The sequence below is a fragment of the Cannabis sativa genome, chromosome 2 (genome assembly GCF_029168945.1).
Source record: "Cannabis sativa cultivar Pink pepper isolate KNU-18-1 chromosome 2, ASM2916894v1, whole genome shotgun sequence".
NCBI lineage: Eukaryota > Viridiplantae > Streptophyta > Magnoliopsida > Rosales > Cannabaceae > Cannabis > Cannabis sativa.
This window is the reverse complement of record NC_083602.1, coordinates 13,204,476-13,222,671: the sequence shown is the minus strand read 5'-3', so window position 1 is coordinate 13,222,671 and position 18,196 is coordinate 13,204,476. Positions and strand designations below refer to the sequence as shown.

General features: G+C 34.3%; 1 protein-coding gene across 5 annotated transcripts; it reads left to right on the top strand.

Annotated features, from left to right (window-relative positions):
• The first annotated feature begins 1,925 nt into the window (after positions 1-1,925).
• LOC115718438 (vacuolar protein sorting-associated protein 54, chloroplastic) lies at positions 1,926-12,283 on the top strand. 5 transcript variants are annotated; one of them, XR_009686118.1, is made up of 20 exons: positions 1,926-3,089; positions 3,656-3,718; positions 4,196-4,275; positions 4,516-4,633; positions 5,215-5,289; positions 5,597-5,753; positions 5,914-6,002; positions 6,693-6,943; positions 7,428-7,599; positions 7,686-7,769; positions 7,857-7,989; positions 8,080-8,233; positions 8,566-8,719; positions 9,024-9,105; positions 9,718-9,797; positions 10,596-10,757; positions 10,866-10,933; positions 11,185-11,265; positions 11,358-11,651; positions 11,822-12,283. XR_009686118.1 is itself a non-coding variant. In XM_030647221.2 (19 exons), exons 1-19 carry the CDS (start codon positions 2,298-2,300, stop codon positions 11,491-11,493), a joined length of 2,931 nt encoding a protein of 976 aa, XP_030503081.2. In that variant the 5' UTR covers positions 1,926-2,297; the 3' UTR covers positions 11,494-12,044. The 5 variants fall into 5 exon arrangements, 2 of the variants coding, with proteins under 2 accessions (XP_030503081.2, XP_030503080.2); XR_004011933.2 differs by having other exon boundaries at positions 7,857-8,233; XM_030647221.2 differs by having other exon boundaries at positions 11,358-12,044.
• Positions 12,284-18,196: the final 5,913 nt, after the last annotated feature.

Below are 18,196 nucleotides of genomic sequence, written 5' to 3'. Positions count from 1 at the left end.
AAGATTTGGTTCTCTTTGCCTTACGAGATTCAATCTTAGCTGGAAAAAAATCTTTTTTTAGAACCTGATGGCTCTGCAGCATCACCCATTCCCTTCTTCGCAATGTCTTTCAAATCCATTTTAGGATCGTAGCATAGATGGGAAATTCGTGGGTTAGGGCTTCACAGGGATGATAGTGGGTTATGGAAAAAAATAAACTAACAGAAAATAAACGAAAAATTTAAAAAAATAATGAAAGAGAAGAAGGTGGAAGAGATGGAGTGTAATATTGGAGATGAAAGAGAAGAAGCCAAAAGGTGGAAGAAATGGAGTGTAATATTAGAGAAAACCTATGACATAAGCATGCATAGGTATTTTTGTAATTATCAAACTTTTTAAAATATAATATTGAAAAATAATTTTTTTAAAAAAGTTTAAATAACCGAATAAAGAAAAATATAAAAAATTGGCAAAAAAGGACACCAAGTGTAAAAATCCCTAAATATAATACACATATATTTTAAAACTTAATAGATTAAATGTCTATTCTATTTTTATTTATAATTTTTTTTCTACGTACAATTCAAAGCAAAATTAAACATTTCTTTATACATACAATTTTTGTTCTTTTTTTAAATTTGTTATTTGTTATTTTATTTATTTTAATTTGTTGTTGGAGACATAAAATAACAATACTTTAATTTATTTTATTGCTAATTATGTGAAAAAAAATATATTTTTTCATAAATATTAAATAATTTAATATTAAAAAGTAACCAATCCAAAACCGATCTAATCCGCATTTATTCGGATTAGATTGGAATGGATTTGAGTTATTGTGCAGATTGGATTGGATTCAAAATATGAAATCCGCACTTAGGTGGCGTTTGGTTGGGAGGAATGAAAACATAAGAATAAGAATGGGAATGAGAATAAGAATAAGGATGGAATAAAATTTAAAATGCATAAAAAAATTATTAAATTTTGTCTCATCATGCTTTGGAATAGTCTTTCCTTCCATTTTAAAATGGAATAGTCATTCTACCAAAATGGTACAAAGACTATTCCATTGGAATGACATTCCAATACTTTAATATGCAACCAAACAAAGGAATGGATTGAAAATTATTTTCTTTCCATTCCATTCCATTTCATTACCTCCAGGGCCGACCCTAAGCATAGGCGGGCTAGGCCTCTGCCTAGAGCCCACCTAGCTCAGGGGCCTAAAAAAATTGTCCCCTTTTAAAATTACACATTTTTTTTACCAATTTTGAAAAATACCACATTTTTTTTCTAAATGAGGATCTAAAAATATTTTTTTTCCTATGACCCACTAAATTTCAGAGCCGACCCAGATTACCTTCAACCAAACGCCACATTAGTGCAGATCGGATACACTATGAGCAAAATAATGTAGATTAGATCAGATGAACACCCTACATGTTATTGTTAACTTTAAAGAACTCGGTTCCACTCACTATCACTACCATTTACATGTATGTAAAGTGTCCGAATGTTTCAATGAGAATTTTTCTTTGGTTGGCTTTGGAGAAGGAAGATTCGAACTTAGAAACTTTCTTGAAGGAGGAGGGTAGAACTACTAAACTATGCATATATGACTAAGAGATTTTGATATGCACAAGAGAAAAGAAGTAGCAATTTGTAGCTATAAAAGACATGATTTTTTTTTACTACGCCATAATTGGAGAAATAAAGTTAAGTTTGTTACTTGTCTATGGCTTTTTGGGTGGAATTTTATTATTTATTTATATTCTAAATTTTGTTATTATAAAGGTTATTGTGAAATGAAATTGTATAAGCCACATTTTTTTAGGTCATTAATAATTTTCAATCCTAAATAAATTTGTTTAAAAATGATTTCATCAAATTTGTCCTTCATATTTCCTAAAATAAATTAAATTGTGTTATTTAGAAAAATTCAGAAACAAATATAATTTTTAATTTACATATACATACAAATAAATAAATAATTCGGGTCAGCCCGTTTTCTTGATGTACTATTTCGGTCATCAGTACCGGCATTATCACCCTTCTTTCTTCTACAGCCCAGCAGCCCTGACTGAAAGCTATCCCAGTTGAGAATTCAGATCCAACTCCCATTAAATTACCATAATACCACCGATCCATAATTCAAAAATTTTCTTCTTTTCCTTCATTTCTTCATAACCAATCCAATATATCAATCATTACTGAGGTTTAATTAACTCTGTCATAACTCGGAACCTTTTTTCTTCCGGGTCGACTCAGATAATTTCTCTTTCGAAGGAGGAACCGCCATCTATGTCGATTCATGGAAGATGTTATTGAGAATGGAGTCGCAGCCTTCCCTATCAGGAAGGTCCCCGACCAAGCCTCCAAGTAGATCTAACTCCGATGCTAATGCCTCATCTGCCAACACTAGCACCAGCCAGAGCCTTTCCTCCATTCTTAACAATCCCAATGCTTCCGAATCGGCCTCTTGGATCGGCTGGTGGTATTCTTCTTCCACCTCCGTTGCACCTCCCGAGTTCACTCCTCTCTCCTCTAAAGCTTCCTCCGATGTTTCTCGATCCGATTTCCAGCCCTACGTTGCGTCGATCTCTGAACCATACCATCGTTTCGAAGACATACGGAATCATTCGAGCAAGGAGAGTTTGGATTTGGATGGTATTGGCGGCCAAGGTGAGGCGCTTGTTGCTTGCTTGAGAGAAGTTCCGGCATTGTATTTCAAAGAGGATTTTGCGTTGGAGGAAGGCGCCACGTTCCGCTCGGCTTGCCCGTTCTCTAACATGTCGGAGAATCTGATGCTACAAGAGAAGCTTTCACATTACTTGGACGTGGTCGAGCTTCATTTGGTGAAGGAGATCTCGCTGCGCTCCAATTCATTCTTCGAGGCTCAAGGCCAATTGCAGGACTTGAATGTGAAGATCGTGGAAGGTTGTAGTCGGATACGGGAGTTGAAAGAGACCATTAGGCTTTTGGATGTGGATTTGGTTGAGTCCGCCTCGCAAATTCACGAGTTCAATGCCACCAGAAGCAATCTCTTGGCTCTTCAGCAGAAGCTTAGGCTTATATTATACGTCAACCAAGCTCTTTCCGCTCTTAAATTGGTACCTCTTATTATCTTCTTTACGATTTCGTAATCTAATTGCACGAAAGTGAAGAACTTACAATATAGTGACAATTAAGACACATATTTCTAAAAGCTGAGAAGAAAAGTAAGATGCTAAACTAGATTACTTTAGGACTTGTTGCTCGACGTGACAAAATTGTAAACGAGGGTGGTTGTGTTTGATCTGTACAGATCTTTCTCACTAAAGTTATAGGTCATCCATTTGTAGTTGAAGCTCCTCGTCATCTACAAATATTTGGCTTATTCAATTCTTCCTAATAACTTATCAATGGAGTAACAATCTATTGGATGCTACTTTAGTGGCTAGGAAATATGATATACTTTCTAAAATATGTGAGGTTGAGTGATTGTGAGAATATCCAGGGATGTTCTTTATGTATGACGATTGGTCTATTACTTTTCTGCAACTATACCTCTCAGAATATTAAGCCATAGTTCTATTTAAATTGTTCATTTATGTTCTGATTTTTCATGTAAAGTATGGTGTCCTGGGATTTAAAGCTGAAATTCCGTTGAAATAAGTTCTATTTTTCTGTTCTACAGCTTGTTGCATCTACAGATTGTGCAGGAGCCCTGGACGTGACTGATGATTTGCAGCAATTACTGGTACTTTTCACGCATTTCTCTAACTCAATTAAATACCGACTGGCGACTTGACATATTTTATAGCATTGCTGTCCTCCTTAGAATGTATTTCCATTGTTAGTTATTTAGCATTGCTGGCTTCATTGGAAGTATTTCCGTTGTTAGTTATGCATTAAAAGTGGCTTCAAAAATAAGAAATGAAATTCTTAATTTGAGTGGGTAATGGTTATACCGACTTGAATGTTTCTGTAGAGAAATGTTGAAAGAAGCCAAAGTTTCTGGTTTTGTAACTGTGTCTTAACAATGAGTAGGCTATGATTGTTCCAGATATGAAACAGTAAAATCTTCTAAATGAAATAATGGTGATGCGTTTACATTGAATTCATGTACTAATCAACAATCTTAGAAATGCTTTAATAATTATGCATGCCTCCTTTGCATATTTCTGTCTTTTTGTAATGGCCTTCTTAGTTCACATGTTTTCCTTCTATTTAACAGGAAGGGGATGAGCTTACTGGTTTACATTGTTTTCGTCACCTTCGGGATCATGTAGGAGCAGCAATAGAATCTATAAACAGGTACTACTTTTCTGTTATGACTTAGCTTCGTCATTAATATAATACATGTTACCATTCACAATTTTTTTAAATGAAATTCACATCTTTTTAAGGATTTCTTCTGTAACTTGAAAATACAAAAAAAGAAAAAAAAAATGAAAACGAAACGAGGACTCTCATTTGAAGATACAAAATGGAGTATTTATGTATTTTTTAACTGGTAAAAAAAATATATGATAACATATTAAATTTGTTTTGTAGCATTCTTTCAGCAGAATTTTTGCGTGCTTCAATACATGATGCCGGGGAAAAAGACTTTGGTATCTTATCAGAGGCTAAAGCAAGGGCATCAATTTCTGCAAATGGAAAAGATGCTGAAGTAAGATTTAGATCTTTATATCCCTTTCTTTCTTACTTCTTTTATTACAGTTATTATAACTTAGATTTTTCATGAATATCCTATGGTTTTCACTTCGTTCCCATTGAAAAAATTGGTTGGATCTATCATGTGGAACGTAATCTTCTTATTTTCTTTTTCTCTCTTAACCCCTTGAAATCATTGGAAATATATCAGCCATTACTGTGACTTTTGTATTTTGAGGATTATCAACTTTAACTGAATGCCACTTTACAGTGCTGTATAACACTATAACTTATTTGCTGCAAATTGTCACTGAATTAGCTTGTTTAACTGACTTTTGAGAATTCATTTTAAAATGAAATGCATTCTGGATTTGTTTTAATGTCTTGTCAACCATTGATCATTTGAAATTGTAATATTAGTGTTTTTTGCTTTCTAAGTTTCCTTGTTTTGACATGCTCTTATTCATCTATACTTGAATTAGATTGTGCATGTGGGTCCTTTTATCTCACCTTGTGTCATTCACCTATTTTTGACTTTCAGAAGTCTGAAAGGCATGCTTTTCGCATGAACTGATTACATTCTAAAATTATTGGCAGGTGAAATTGAATGAGGAAGAAACCTCTAATTTTCAAGATCGTCTTCTCCCTGTCATCATCGGATTGCTCAGAACTGTGAGTAGCTTGTTTTGCATCTTTGCATGAGCTATACTTGGGTGGAAACTTATATAGTTATAGTACAATGGAATTATCTGTAGTGCCACAAAATGCAGATAAGTGATCATGGATGGAGATTCTGGGATATCCTTTTTTTACTTAACCAAAAAAAAAACTTGGAGCCTTGCATCATATTGTGGATTATTATTATTTATTTATTTGTTTTGATTGAAGTAGATTAACTTTTTTTTGGTTGGGATTTGTTTAGACTTCTAAGCGGTGGAGTAGAATGCTGAACTCTATAAGCTATACTGTTTCCTTTCAGGCTCAGCTCCCTGCTGTTTTGAGGTTGTACCGTGACACACTTACTGCTGATATGAAAGCTGCAATTAAGAATGCAGTGGCAGAGCTGCTACCTGTTCTTGTTTCTCGTCCTCTGGAGTCAGAGCTGGCCCCTGGAGAGCGAACAGTTGATGCGGATGGTGAGAAATTCACAAATTTCGCTATCCAATATGTATTTTCTAATAAGTGCTTCTTAAGATAAATGATACTACTGTTTTTTATTTACAAAGTAGTAATTCCAAACTTTGATTCTTTTTTGGCTTTACTTTTTATATTAACTTTTAACCTGTTTTTTGACAGGCACTGGTGCATCGCTTGCAAGCAAGTTGAGGAGCCTGTCATCTGAAAGCTTTGTTCAACTCTTGAGTGTTATTTTTATGATCGTACGGGTAATGCATGCTTGACCATCCTTCTGTAGTACTTGAGGTTTTTTTTTTTTTTTTTTTTTTCTTATTTTTTCAATAAAATCACACCAAATGAGTTTAGTTAGTATCTTCTCTGTCTTATATTGAACTATGTGTTTTTTTTCTTTCATAAATTTCAATTTGATTATTTGCATCTTTTGGCAAATATATATGCCTTTATGAAAATTTGGTTGCTGTAGTGGCAATTTTGTTGATTTACTGGTCAACCATCCATGAATGTTGTACATTATTTTTGTTTTGCGTGGAAGAGTTATAGTTTATATTTTACTTTAGGGGATATTAGATTTTTTTGTTTGGAAGAGTTCTAGTTTTTACTTGAACTTTAAGGGATATTAGATTTGTTTTTGGAATGCTATGAATTGATTGTCAAAATTATGTTTTGTCTACCATATGAATTAGAAATACAAATTAGTACGAAGGTTAGATTTTGAACTTTAAGAGTTTATCTTGAATGTGAATTTTAAAAGTAACTTCACCAACAGTGCCTAGAAATGGGATATACAAGCCATTTTCAAGGATTCCTTAAAACTCGGCGGAGTTTGCTGAGTTTCTTGCATGCACACAATTCACAATGTTCACATTCCATATTCTGCTCTTACTAATAGTATTAACTATTTGAGTGTGATGTCATATGATTTCTTTTAGTGAATGCAGGCACACTTAGTGCGGGCTGCTGAAGTGAAAAAAGCCATTGAGTGGATTTTGAGCAACCTAGATGGTCACTATGCTGCGGATTCAGTTGCTGCTGCAATTGCTGTTGGTGCAGCAGCAGCAGAAACAGCAGAAGACAGTGATGTCCAAGTTGGTCTGGCCTACTCATCACAGAAAAGTAATTCAAAGGTTCCTTTGCTTCAAGGAAAAGTAAATGATGCAGCAAGCCCTTCAAATATGTCTAAAAATTTTAGGTAGACTTTGTTTATTTTTCTTTTTGTGTAATTTCTGTGATGTCATTGTTATTGAGTCTTGTTACATTGCCTGATTTTTGAACCTTTTTTTTTCTTCCTTGTTTTGTTTTTCTAAAAGATCCTACCATAGTTTTCAAAGAAGCAGTTTTTTTTCCCTTAAACTACTTCTGTAACTCACTATTGGTGCATATAAAGTTAGATAATGATAAAGAACATAGTTGTCTGCTAAGTTGCAACAGCATATTATTCATTACAGGAGTTCAGTCAATTGTACATGTTACTAGGAGACAATTTTTCTGTTCTCAATTGCTATTTTTATTTTTGTTTTAATTCTTTTTGCTCAGTAAGCAATATTGCAAGTTCTGTTTTGTACTTTATTTATCTATAGTTAATAGATCACATTTACCAAGGAGTTCTTTATTTGATCTACAAGTTAGAATTAATGTGAAATGGTACAACATTCTAACCTAGTGATCCTCACCAGAGCTGATGTATTGCGAGAAAATACAGAAGCTGTTTTTGCAGCATGTGATGCTGCTCATGGAAGATGGGCAAAGTTACTTGGGGTTCGCGCTGTCCTCCATCCTAAGTTGAGACTGCAAGAATTTTTAAGCATACACAGCATGACTCAAGACTTCATTACAGCCACAGAGAAGGTAGTGGTTTTATATGTTTTCAAGAGTCTTTATGTAGCTTACACCTTGTGGTGTTAATGATGCCAGTCTACTCTAAAAATGAACAGATAGGTGGAAGATTGGGGTATAGCATTCGGGGAACACTGCAATCTCAGGCGAAAGCCTTTGTTGATTTCCAGCACGAGTCTCGAGTTAGTATTTAAATGCACTTGCTTGAATTGAATTTTTTACTGTGTCAATTGTGTTACCAGTTCTAACTCTTTCTGCGGTAATTTTAGATGACAAAAATCAAGGCAGTGCTTGACCAAGAGACGTGGGTGGAAGTAGATGTTCCTGATGAATTTCAGGCCATTGTCACTTCCCTATCTTTTTCTGAAGCATTGATATCTGAGGATACAGATGATGCTCAAGGTAATAAGGAAACGAGCAATGCCAGCTCCCTTGTTATTGTGTATCTTCTTAACCAATTAAAGCATGCTAATTATAGTGAATTATCCACAGAGAAATCTGCACCTGTGTCTGAGACAGTTGAAAAGAACAAAGTTGATGTTATGAATTCTTCGACTGAAAACAATCATACCAACACAAAGGAGCGTGGAAAATCTACATCTCAAACCCTTTTGTACAAAGATGTTGGGTATCACATGGTAAACTGGTTAGTTATCTTATTTACTTAGTTTTTGTTTGTTCTCTTGTACTTTGTTCTGTGTTCCACAGCTTCTGGTTCCCACTTTTCAATATGTTCTAGTTCTACAAAGTAGCCCAATTAATTACAATGATCGGTTCATTGTGTATATCAATATGACCTCCTCTGAATTGTACTTTTTTTTTGTCATTTTAAATTGTTTCATTGCAACTTATCTATACTTGCTTTACTGTTGGGGTTATCATCTTTCTATGTGTGTGGGTGGTTCTCATTTTACAGAGACTAGTTTTCATTATTTACATTAAAGTTATTGACTGTTGCACTGTTTTTACTTTCACCAGTGGCTTAATATTGCTGAAGATGTTGTCAGAGTATGTTGACATGAATAATTCTTTGTCAACACTTTCTTCAGAAATTGTTCATCGCATTGTAGAAATATTAAAATTCTTCAATACAAGGACTTGTCAACTTGTTCTTGGTGCTGGTGCTATGCAGGTACTAATTTTTCTAGCCATTTCACCATGTATCGTCCCTGTATAATTTACAAAACTTTTAACATGTCTTGATTTTGTCATATATGATGTAAATTTGAACAATTCCTGAAGTCGTCTGTTATAAATCAAATTACAGAATCTTAAAGGGTCTTTAGTTTGTCTGACATGACTTATAATTGAACTGTTCTTTTCTGTATGTCACAGGCATCAGTGTATTCATTATTGCAATTATTTCTCCATTTTAGTCCTGTGTTTGTTTCTCTGAGTGATTAAAGCCTTACATTTTTCTCATCCACTTGTAATAGGTGTCTGGTTTGAAGTCTATCACTTCGAAACATTTGGCCCTTGCAAGTCAAGTAATCAGTTTTATATATGCCATTATCCCTGGTAGGTTGTCTTAACTAATTTCAATTTTTATTTTCATAACGTTCTCTTGCATCACTTTTCATTCTCTGGTACTATCAAGTTTTTTTTTTTCAACACATATATAAGAAATGATGATCAATCTCTACTTGTGCTGTTAATATCTGGTATGTTTAGCGATATTTTGATAAGCGAGGCTCCCTAATAAATTTGGGAGGACGTCAGTCTCATACATAAGACCTGTCTCTTTTGAAAAAAGAAATATATATTGAAGTATTCGAGTGCAACTTTTTTCCCCTTTTGCATTAACTTGGCAGTTTGTTATTTGTCAATGTCTGTTGTTAATTGAGAATATCTCCTTGTCTGTTAACTGTTGCCCCTAAGGCCTTCACTTGATATAATTTTTGTTTTATTTATGAAATGAATGGCGGAGATCTTGTCAAGTTGTTAATTGAGAATATCTCCTCCAATCTCTTTTGCTTAGTGAAAATCAAAGGAAATTCGTTAATATTTTTCTCTTTCATAAAAAAACAAACATCTCTCTGCTGGTTGCATGATGTATCGTGTATCTGCTAGTTATTTTAAAGGATAGTAAGTTCTTGAGTAATATCACTTATTTATTTGGTTTATATGAAGATATCAGACAAATTCTTTTTATGAAAGTACCTGATACTCGAAAGGCAATGCTGCTAATGGAGATAGATCGAGTGGCTCAGGTATGTGATTTTCTACTATTTCGACTACTACTACCGTATTGCAACTAGACTAAATTAACATTATTATTTTAGTTAATTAACAGCAACACCAGAAATATTATTTCTTAGAAATTGTAACAAATTTAAAAGAACAAAAATTATCTAAAATATCAGTTAGTAGGAAGAATTTTTATTGAGTTTTCCTATTGTAGAAAACAAATTTCCTGACTCGTTCTTGTCAGGGATTTTTTTGCATGTATTTTATTAGCAGTATTTTATGATTATATAATAGACCTTTCTTACTACGGTTCTCCACCATAAGTGAGGATACTCAAAAAAAATGGGAGGCCGGCCAGTCTAGGACAAGTGACCTATGTCTCTTTTTCCAAAAAAAAAAAAATTCCCAACCAAGAAAAGCAAGAAGATTTGCTTGTCAAGGACTTGCATGTTTTGCTTCCCAACTCAAGGATCCACAATCACTTACACATAACAAGGGTGCTAATATAATTTGTGAAATTGGTTTTCATGTGCGCACCAGAGTTTAATAAATATGGTTTTCAGGCATGGGTGCGTTTAAATTTATATGATTGTTAAGAAAACTCGTGTTTGTTGTAAATGTTAAAAGCAATTATAAATATGGCTCCGTGGTCTTGACTCTTCTGACAATTGTATATTTTAACATGTTAACTCTGTCCTCATCTGCTGTGGTATTACAAATCCTTTCAGATGAAAGTTGATTGAAGGCAGTTTCAGCTACACTGAAATTTGCTTTATTAATTCAGTTATTTCTAATATTAGTTCATCTGCATTCTCTGACAGGATTATAAGGTTCACCGAGATGAAATACATACAAAACTGGTTCAAATAATGAGAGAAAGGTTATTGGTACATCTTCGTGGCTTACCACAAATAGTGGAGAGTTGGAATAGACCTGAAGATGCTGATCCACAGCCCAGTCAATTTGCTCGTTCACTTACTAAGGTCAGTACTGTTTTGCTGATTTATATTTTTTACTGCTAACTCTTTATTATGCAAGATGACCACCCCTAACTCTTGTTTGACCTGATCTGTGGTTCAATTTATTTCCAGGAAGTTGGATTCTTGCAACGTGTTTTATCTCGAACTTTGCATGTTGTTGATGTTCAGGCAATTTTTAGGTGAGGGTTAAGCAGAGGGTTATTTGTCTATTTACTAATTTGAATTTAGGCAGCTAGTAGGTACTATGTACATATATATTTTTCTTAAAAAAAAGGTTCAAATGAGGATGTAAATGTAATTGCTGAAAGATCTTGAGGTTTTGAAAGACTATGTATTTGTTATTCTTCGTTTGACCAGGGCCAAAAAGGATTTTCCATTCTCATGTCAATGTCATTCTTCTAACTTTATCACTTGTATGGTTTACTTTCAGGCAAGTAGTCATAATCTTCCACTCTCAAATTTCGGACGCATTCTTGCGCATGGAGATAAACACTCCACAAGCCAAGGACAGGTACATATCTTGTCACAATTACATTATTCCAGCATCTTTCTGTCAACTTCACATTGAAACAACTTTGATTCATTTATACTTTAAATTTCCAGGCTACATCGGGATGTGAAACACATTCTTGGATGCATTCGATCGTTACCAACTGATAATTCGAGTGAATCCACTACTCCAAACTGGGGTCAACTAGATGAATTCTTGGCGCAGAGATTTGGAACTGAAGATGGTTAAAGTGTTAGTATGAAGTAAATTGGTTAATTGTTTTGATAAGGCTAATCATACACAAGGCAAGGTGTTGGGGATGTTACAGCCAGTTTTGCCCTTTGCATTTGTCTTGTACGATTAAATTCAGGTGTCAAGGCTCGGGACACATTTTCGCTTTATGGAGTGTAAATTATACTAAACCCTCTTAAGTTTCCATTTTTTCAATCCCACAAATTTGTAAGAATTCGTGTAAAAGATTCATAGAAAAGATCAGAAAAAATTGCTGGGTTGTGCTGTCCTGTGTCCAATCAAATTCCTTTTTTGTAGTTACTAATATGGTTTTCTTTTCCTCCAGGTTTTCCATTTGTTCTTCGGTAGAGTAGGTGTATAAAATCCTGTATTTGAATTCAATATTGTGGTTAGAAGTGTTTCTCTTTTGCAGCTGCCACAGCTTAATTGGTCGACATTTTGTATTTTGACTTAGGGAGGTTGTTAGTCTTTTTGGCCCTTTGGTTGTAATTTTGTTTGCAGTGGAATACTTGATTATTTTCAATTTAAATTTTAGTGATAAAAATAAATGCATGGTAGTCCACACCAAAGTTGTAAATAGGGTCCTGACGGGTTGACTTGTATTTTCAAATGCTCGTAAAATTATGAATTGTGCTGTATTGGTTCGTAAAAGGATGTAATGTGGGTTTGTTTAACCACTACATTCCCATCTTGCTGGAATTAGTATTGAACCGACCTGTTCAAATTCGGGCTCTACTTTCTTGCCTTATCTTTTATGGACAAACCACCAAATAGTATGTGTTTCTTATAGTTTCAATTCAATTATTATTTTTTAACAACATTCTACACAAAAGTATATAAAAAATAATTATAGTAAGTAGAATTTAAATACTTACTAATAAATATTAGAGTTTTCAACTCAATTTTTTTTTTTTAAAAAAAACATGAATTCATATATATAGTTATAGAATTATTAATACTCAATGTTATGTTAGAAGGTTTATTATCATATTAATTTATATATAATTGTTAAGTAAGTATTTTTTTTTTTTTGGGAATTACCGCATATATTATTTTTTTAATTTTTTTTTTCAAATTTACGGTTTGAGTTTCTAAAGTGATTGCAACGCTAGTTGCAATAGGGGTTTCTATACGATTTTTTGTTGTAGTTGAAATAGGGGTTTCTATACGATTTTTTGTTGCTATTTAGGTTGCAGCGCTAGTTGCAATAGGAGTTTGTATGGAGAATTTCGTAAAATGCAAAAAAACTGTTTTGAAGTGTAAAAATGAAAAAAAAAAACCTTTTTTTTTTTGCTGTATTTAAATTTTATTATCATCAAATTATTGCACTTTAAAAAATATCGTGTTTTTAGATGGGAAATTTGAAATTCTATATTTACAATACCCAAAAATTTTATCCCTAAATGCATAGTTATTAAAATTGGTCATCTATGACCACATTCCTAATATCCCACTAATACCCCTCCCATTTGAAAAAATCAAAAACTCAAAACTTTCTCTCTCCCTCTCACTGAACACGCACGCACAAACAACCAACACCCACATCCCACCACCACCAGTTCACCTCCGACGACCACCGCGTCGTCACCCCCTCACCACCGCCTACGACCGACGATCTCCACCGCGTACGACAAAATAATTAATAAAAAAAAACCCCTCGGGTCCGATGGGTCCGATTGGCCCAATATGGTAGCCATCGGACCCTATCGGTCCAATCGGACCTCCACGAATCGGACCATCGGACCCAACCCAACGTGACCATCAGACCCAACCCATCGGACCATCGGACCCATGCAGGACCATCGGACCCAACCCGTCGGACCCATCAGACCCAACCCGTCGGACCCATCGGACCCCCTTCTTCCCCAATGGTTTCTCAGATCCGAATCCACCAAAAATACCTTCGACATCTCGGTTAGGCATCGGCGTGGATCCACCGCGGGTCAAAAAAATCTGCGCCGTCGACTGGGTCGGTCACCGTGGGTCGATTGCGTCCGTCACCGTGGGTTGATTGAGCCGCCGTCATCGTCACCGTGGGTCGACTAGGGTTGTGTTAGAATTTGAGGATAAGATGAATGAGGTTCCATCCCAAAACCAATTGGCAATGGGAGGAGTAGCCCATTCTTCTTATATATTCTATTATCTTTCCACACATTGGCAATGTGGGACTCTCTAACATCCCCCTCAAGATGGTAGCATTTTAGCTGCTCACCATCTTGGACAACTCGATCATAAGCGGCTCTTTTTTTAGCTCACTATCCCTGATCACAAGTGACACTTTTTGCTCTACTTTTTGGATCGGTATTTTTGGATTTTTGGTGGCTCTTTTTTATTTTTGGTTCACTATATCCCCGAATCACAAGTGGCTTTTTTTGACTTTGGCTCTTGGATCAATTTTTTTTTGGATTTTTGGTGGCTCTTTTTTTTCGGCTCTACTTCGATCGGTTTATTTTTTGGGGTTGGATAGTCGCTAGAGATTTTTTTTGTTTGTTTTTGCTCTCATACCATGTTGAGAATCATGGGGTTCCATCTCAAAACCAATTGGCAATGAGTGGAGTAGCCCATGTTCTCATATATGGCTCACTTCTCTACCATTTATTCCATGTGGGACAATGTCCACAATATTCCCCCTCAAGATGATGGCTATTTTTTGCTCATCAATCTTGAACCGTATCAGAGTGGACATGGTTACTATCTGTATAGGTGCGGATCGGATATGATCACTTGCCCGCAAGGGATATGGCTCTGATACCATGTTAGAATTTGAGGATAATAAGATGAATGAGGTTCCATCCCAAAACCAATTGGCAATGGGAGGAGTAGCCCTTTCATCTTATATACCACAAGTTATTTCCACACATTAGCAATGTGGGACTAACTCTTAATACACCCTCCTCACGTTTGGGCCTGGAAAGTGTGGGTATAACGAACGACCTTTAAGAGACCACAGGGCCGAACGTGACATTTTGAAAGAATCCCACAAGGCCAAATATCGGGAAATTTGTGGGTGTACACGTCAGGAAATTTATGGATTTTGAAACAGGTCAAAGACCCCAACACTGGAAATTGGCACACATTGGCCGAAAGGTCCCAAATGGAGGTTAAAGGGGAGACAGCGGAAGTATCTGTTTGGACCGGCGACACTTTGGCTCACAACAGATCACAAACGGCTTTTTGGACCGGTGGAAATTTTGGCTCACAACGGATCACAAGTGGCTCTGATACCATGTTAAGAATTTGAGGATAAGATGAATGAGGTTCCATCCCAAAACCAATTGACAATGGGAGGAGTAGCCCATTCTTCTTATATATTCTATTATCTTTCCACACATTAGCAATGTGGGACTCTCTAACAGGTTGGGGTTGGGATGGGGTGGGTTGAGCCGAGAGTGTGTTGAGAGAGAGGAAGAGAGGCTGATGAGATTAGGGATTTCAAATGTGAGGGGTATTTTTGAGAAATTAGGAATGTGGTCATATATAACCAATTTTAATAACTATGCATTTAGGGATAAAATTTTAGGGTATTGTAAGTATAGAACTTCAAATTTTTGTCGTATCATATTATGCTCAAATCTTTTGTTTTTTTATTCTAATGTGCTAAGTCATTTTGCAACATCATGTCATGTCCAACACGTACCCATATTTTATTTCTTTGTATTGTACATCTCAGGTTTGTATTTATTTCGTGTTATGCTAAAAAAAATTGGATCCGTATTTATAGTTTTAGTATGCACAATTCAATTTTTTTTTTTTAAATAGTAATAACTTAATTGGAACAACAATAACACTACACAATAAATTAAAATATATATTTTCTTATTTATCAAATATAATTACTTCTTTGAATTATAAGTAATTAATTTATTATATATTTTGAAATATTATAATGTGCCATCAATAAATATAACTTTTTTTTTTTTTTTTACATTTATCTAATACACTATTCAATTATGATATCGAACTACTATGTTGAGATAATAGGGTGTAGTAGGTCAGTTCCCAAAGTATCGATCCATTATGATATTGTGGTCATTTCTTCTACAACCGACCTCCCATGCTTACTTGTAACATATATGATTTGTCTTTTGTGTAAATCGACCTCCCATGCTTTTTATAGACATGGTAGGGTTAGATTGAACTTGCTTAAATGAGATATTTTTTGAACACCTTAACTATGATGTACTCTATTATATATAAATAAGAATTAAAATAATAACTATTGATCGAGATTTTTGGCAACTTAACAAATGAGAAGATTATAGAGATTGAAGAGGTCTTAAGAGCACCACATACAAGGTTTTACGGATTCAGGTCTTGAAACAACCATAGTTTACAAGTCACTGTATTAAAATTGTTCAAACTTACAACAATGGAATGAAGGTTCCTTAGAATTTCAGGAATGTTTTTACTTAAGAACTGAAATTTGAATCCTTGCACAGTATGTAAATGGTCCTATTTTGTAGGGAGTCATACGTAATGGCTGGATTAACTAGGCCCAAAAGTACTATTTATGTTGTGACCTTGCTAACGGAGGGTTTACAGAAAATTAATTATCTTGTTCCTAATCTCTAGCCCAGTGGGTTGACCCATTAAAAATGGAGCTACAGTTGACATGTCATGTCTGGATGTTGATGGTGATAGGTGAACGTAGAGTCACTTATAGACGCATGAGAAATGTTTGTATAAGAATAGTGGGTGTGTGTCCCAAAGTTTATTATGCTTTATAGAAATCTCATTTTTCATTGGTACAGAGGGGACATGTTACAATACTTTTCTCCTTTTCCTATTGAGACCTGCATGTTGGGGATATCTTGAGATGCAAGTAGTCCACGGGCACCTTGATTCAAGACTATCTCACCCAAAAATCTAATGATTCAGGATCATAGTGGTTCGAGAGGATAATCTTCCTATCCCGTATAACTTGTATCATCCAGAACTGACCAAATGGATCTAGAAGACATCATCTTAGTGTTATAACTCTTAACTAGGAAGCTAATTATGGAAGTATCAAGGGATTCTTGGTCCATGATAGTAGGTCCAGTTTGACATTCCCATATAAAACTTAGTAGGTTCTTGTTTACCCTTCAACACAAATTAGGTGGTAACACGTGTCTTCCCAAAAGTGTAGCAAATTATAAATTTTTTTGTGTGCTAAAATAAATTACACCATTATATCCCTTTTCAAGGATTAATTTTATGTGCTAACATATCTTGGTCAACTTTAAGATACGTTAGATTAGGAGGAATGAAAACAAAGAAATAAGAGTATGAATAGTTATAGGAATAAAAAATAGAATTGAATAAATTTAAGAATAAATAGGATTTGTCTCGCGTAAACTATGACCATTGTAGAGTTTTGTGGTACTAAATTAGACATACAATGATATTTTATTATGATTATCATCTTACCACCCCAATGATCCCCCATATGTACATATATTAAATGTAAAACGATAAATAGATAGGCAAAAAAGTTACCACTAACAAATTCCTCGCTCTATCTTTTTGTATATTGATTCATTTCCAAGTTGTAGAAACTCACACCTTAGTCTTCTAAATCAGCCTCAACACACAAGGATTGAACTAATAGAATTCATAAAACTGTTTATGTTCTTCTTTTGGTCTCAACATATGAGCAAGAGTATATGGTAGGATAGGAAAAGAATAGAATAACCTTTTTTGGGTTTCTTAAATCTATTGTATATTGACTTAGGAAATAATCAATATAATTACCTTTTGATGACTATTAAGATTCCTTGATATCTTTTTGTATAATGAATCATTTCCAAGTTGTAGAATCCACACTAGCCTTCCAAATCAACCTTAACATACAAAGATCAATGTGGGGTAATAGAATTCACAAAACCATTTATGTTCTTGTTTTGGTCTAAACACATAAGCAAGAACAATATATGGTATGATAGAAAAAAATTGACTAATCTTTTTAGGATTATCTAAATCTATTGTATATATGTTAGGGTTTGTGCCCTGAAAATCTTATAAAGAAATTTTTGATTATAAATATAAGCTGAATAATTTGAAATATGTTTGAATGTTGAATTATTTATTAATAATTTAAATATAAATATTGAAATTTTTTAATCATATATGAGGTTATGACTTGTATTATATGGAGAATTAATGTCACTAGCCATGGATAAAATAGTCAGCTTCATATTAAGGTTACGGAATATTTAATCAACGGTTGCTAGTATAATTTACTGATACCCATTATTTGATGCAAGCAATCTTGATTCGGATCACTGATGTAGATGGACATCTCGAGGAAGGTGTAGTATGTAATAAATATTATATATAACAATGACCGATATGTAATTAAGCTATCTTTATCAAACTAGTCGCTTATTATAAAGACCTAATTCATATTACAACGATGATTCACTCTTGAGTAATTATGAACTCTTGTTTATGTTATTAGTTTCTTTGATTCACTCATTAAAGTTTCTCAGAGAAGATGATTCTTAAAACTTCTGTTTTGGGAAGCTAATAATGTGGATGACTGGGAACTTGATTTAGAATATGGAATCTTGACTATCCTAATGGATCAGATATTAGTTTCCTTTAAGTGTTAACTCTAGAACTATAAAGTTGCACACAGATTTAGGTTTGATCTAAATTATACTTTCACTGCTGAATTAATGGTACTAAAGGAGAAAGAGATCATTAAAAGGGTAAAATA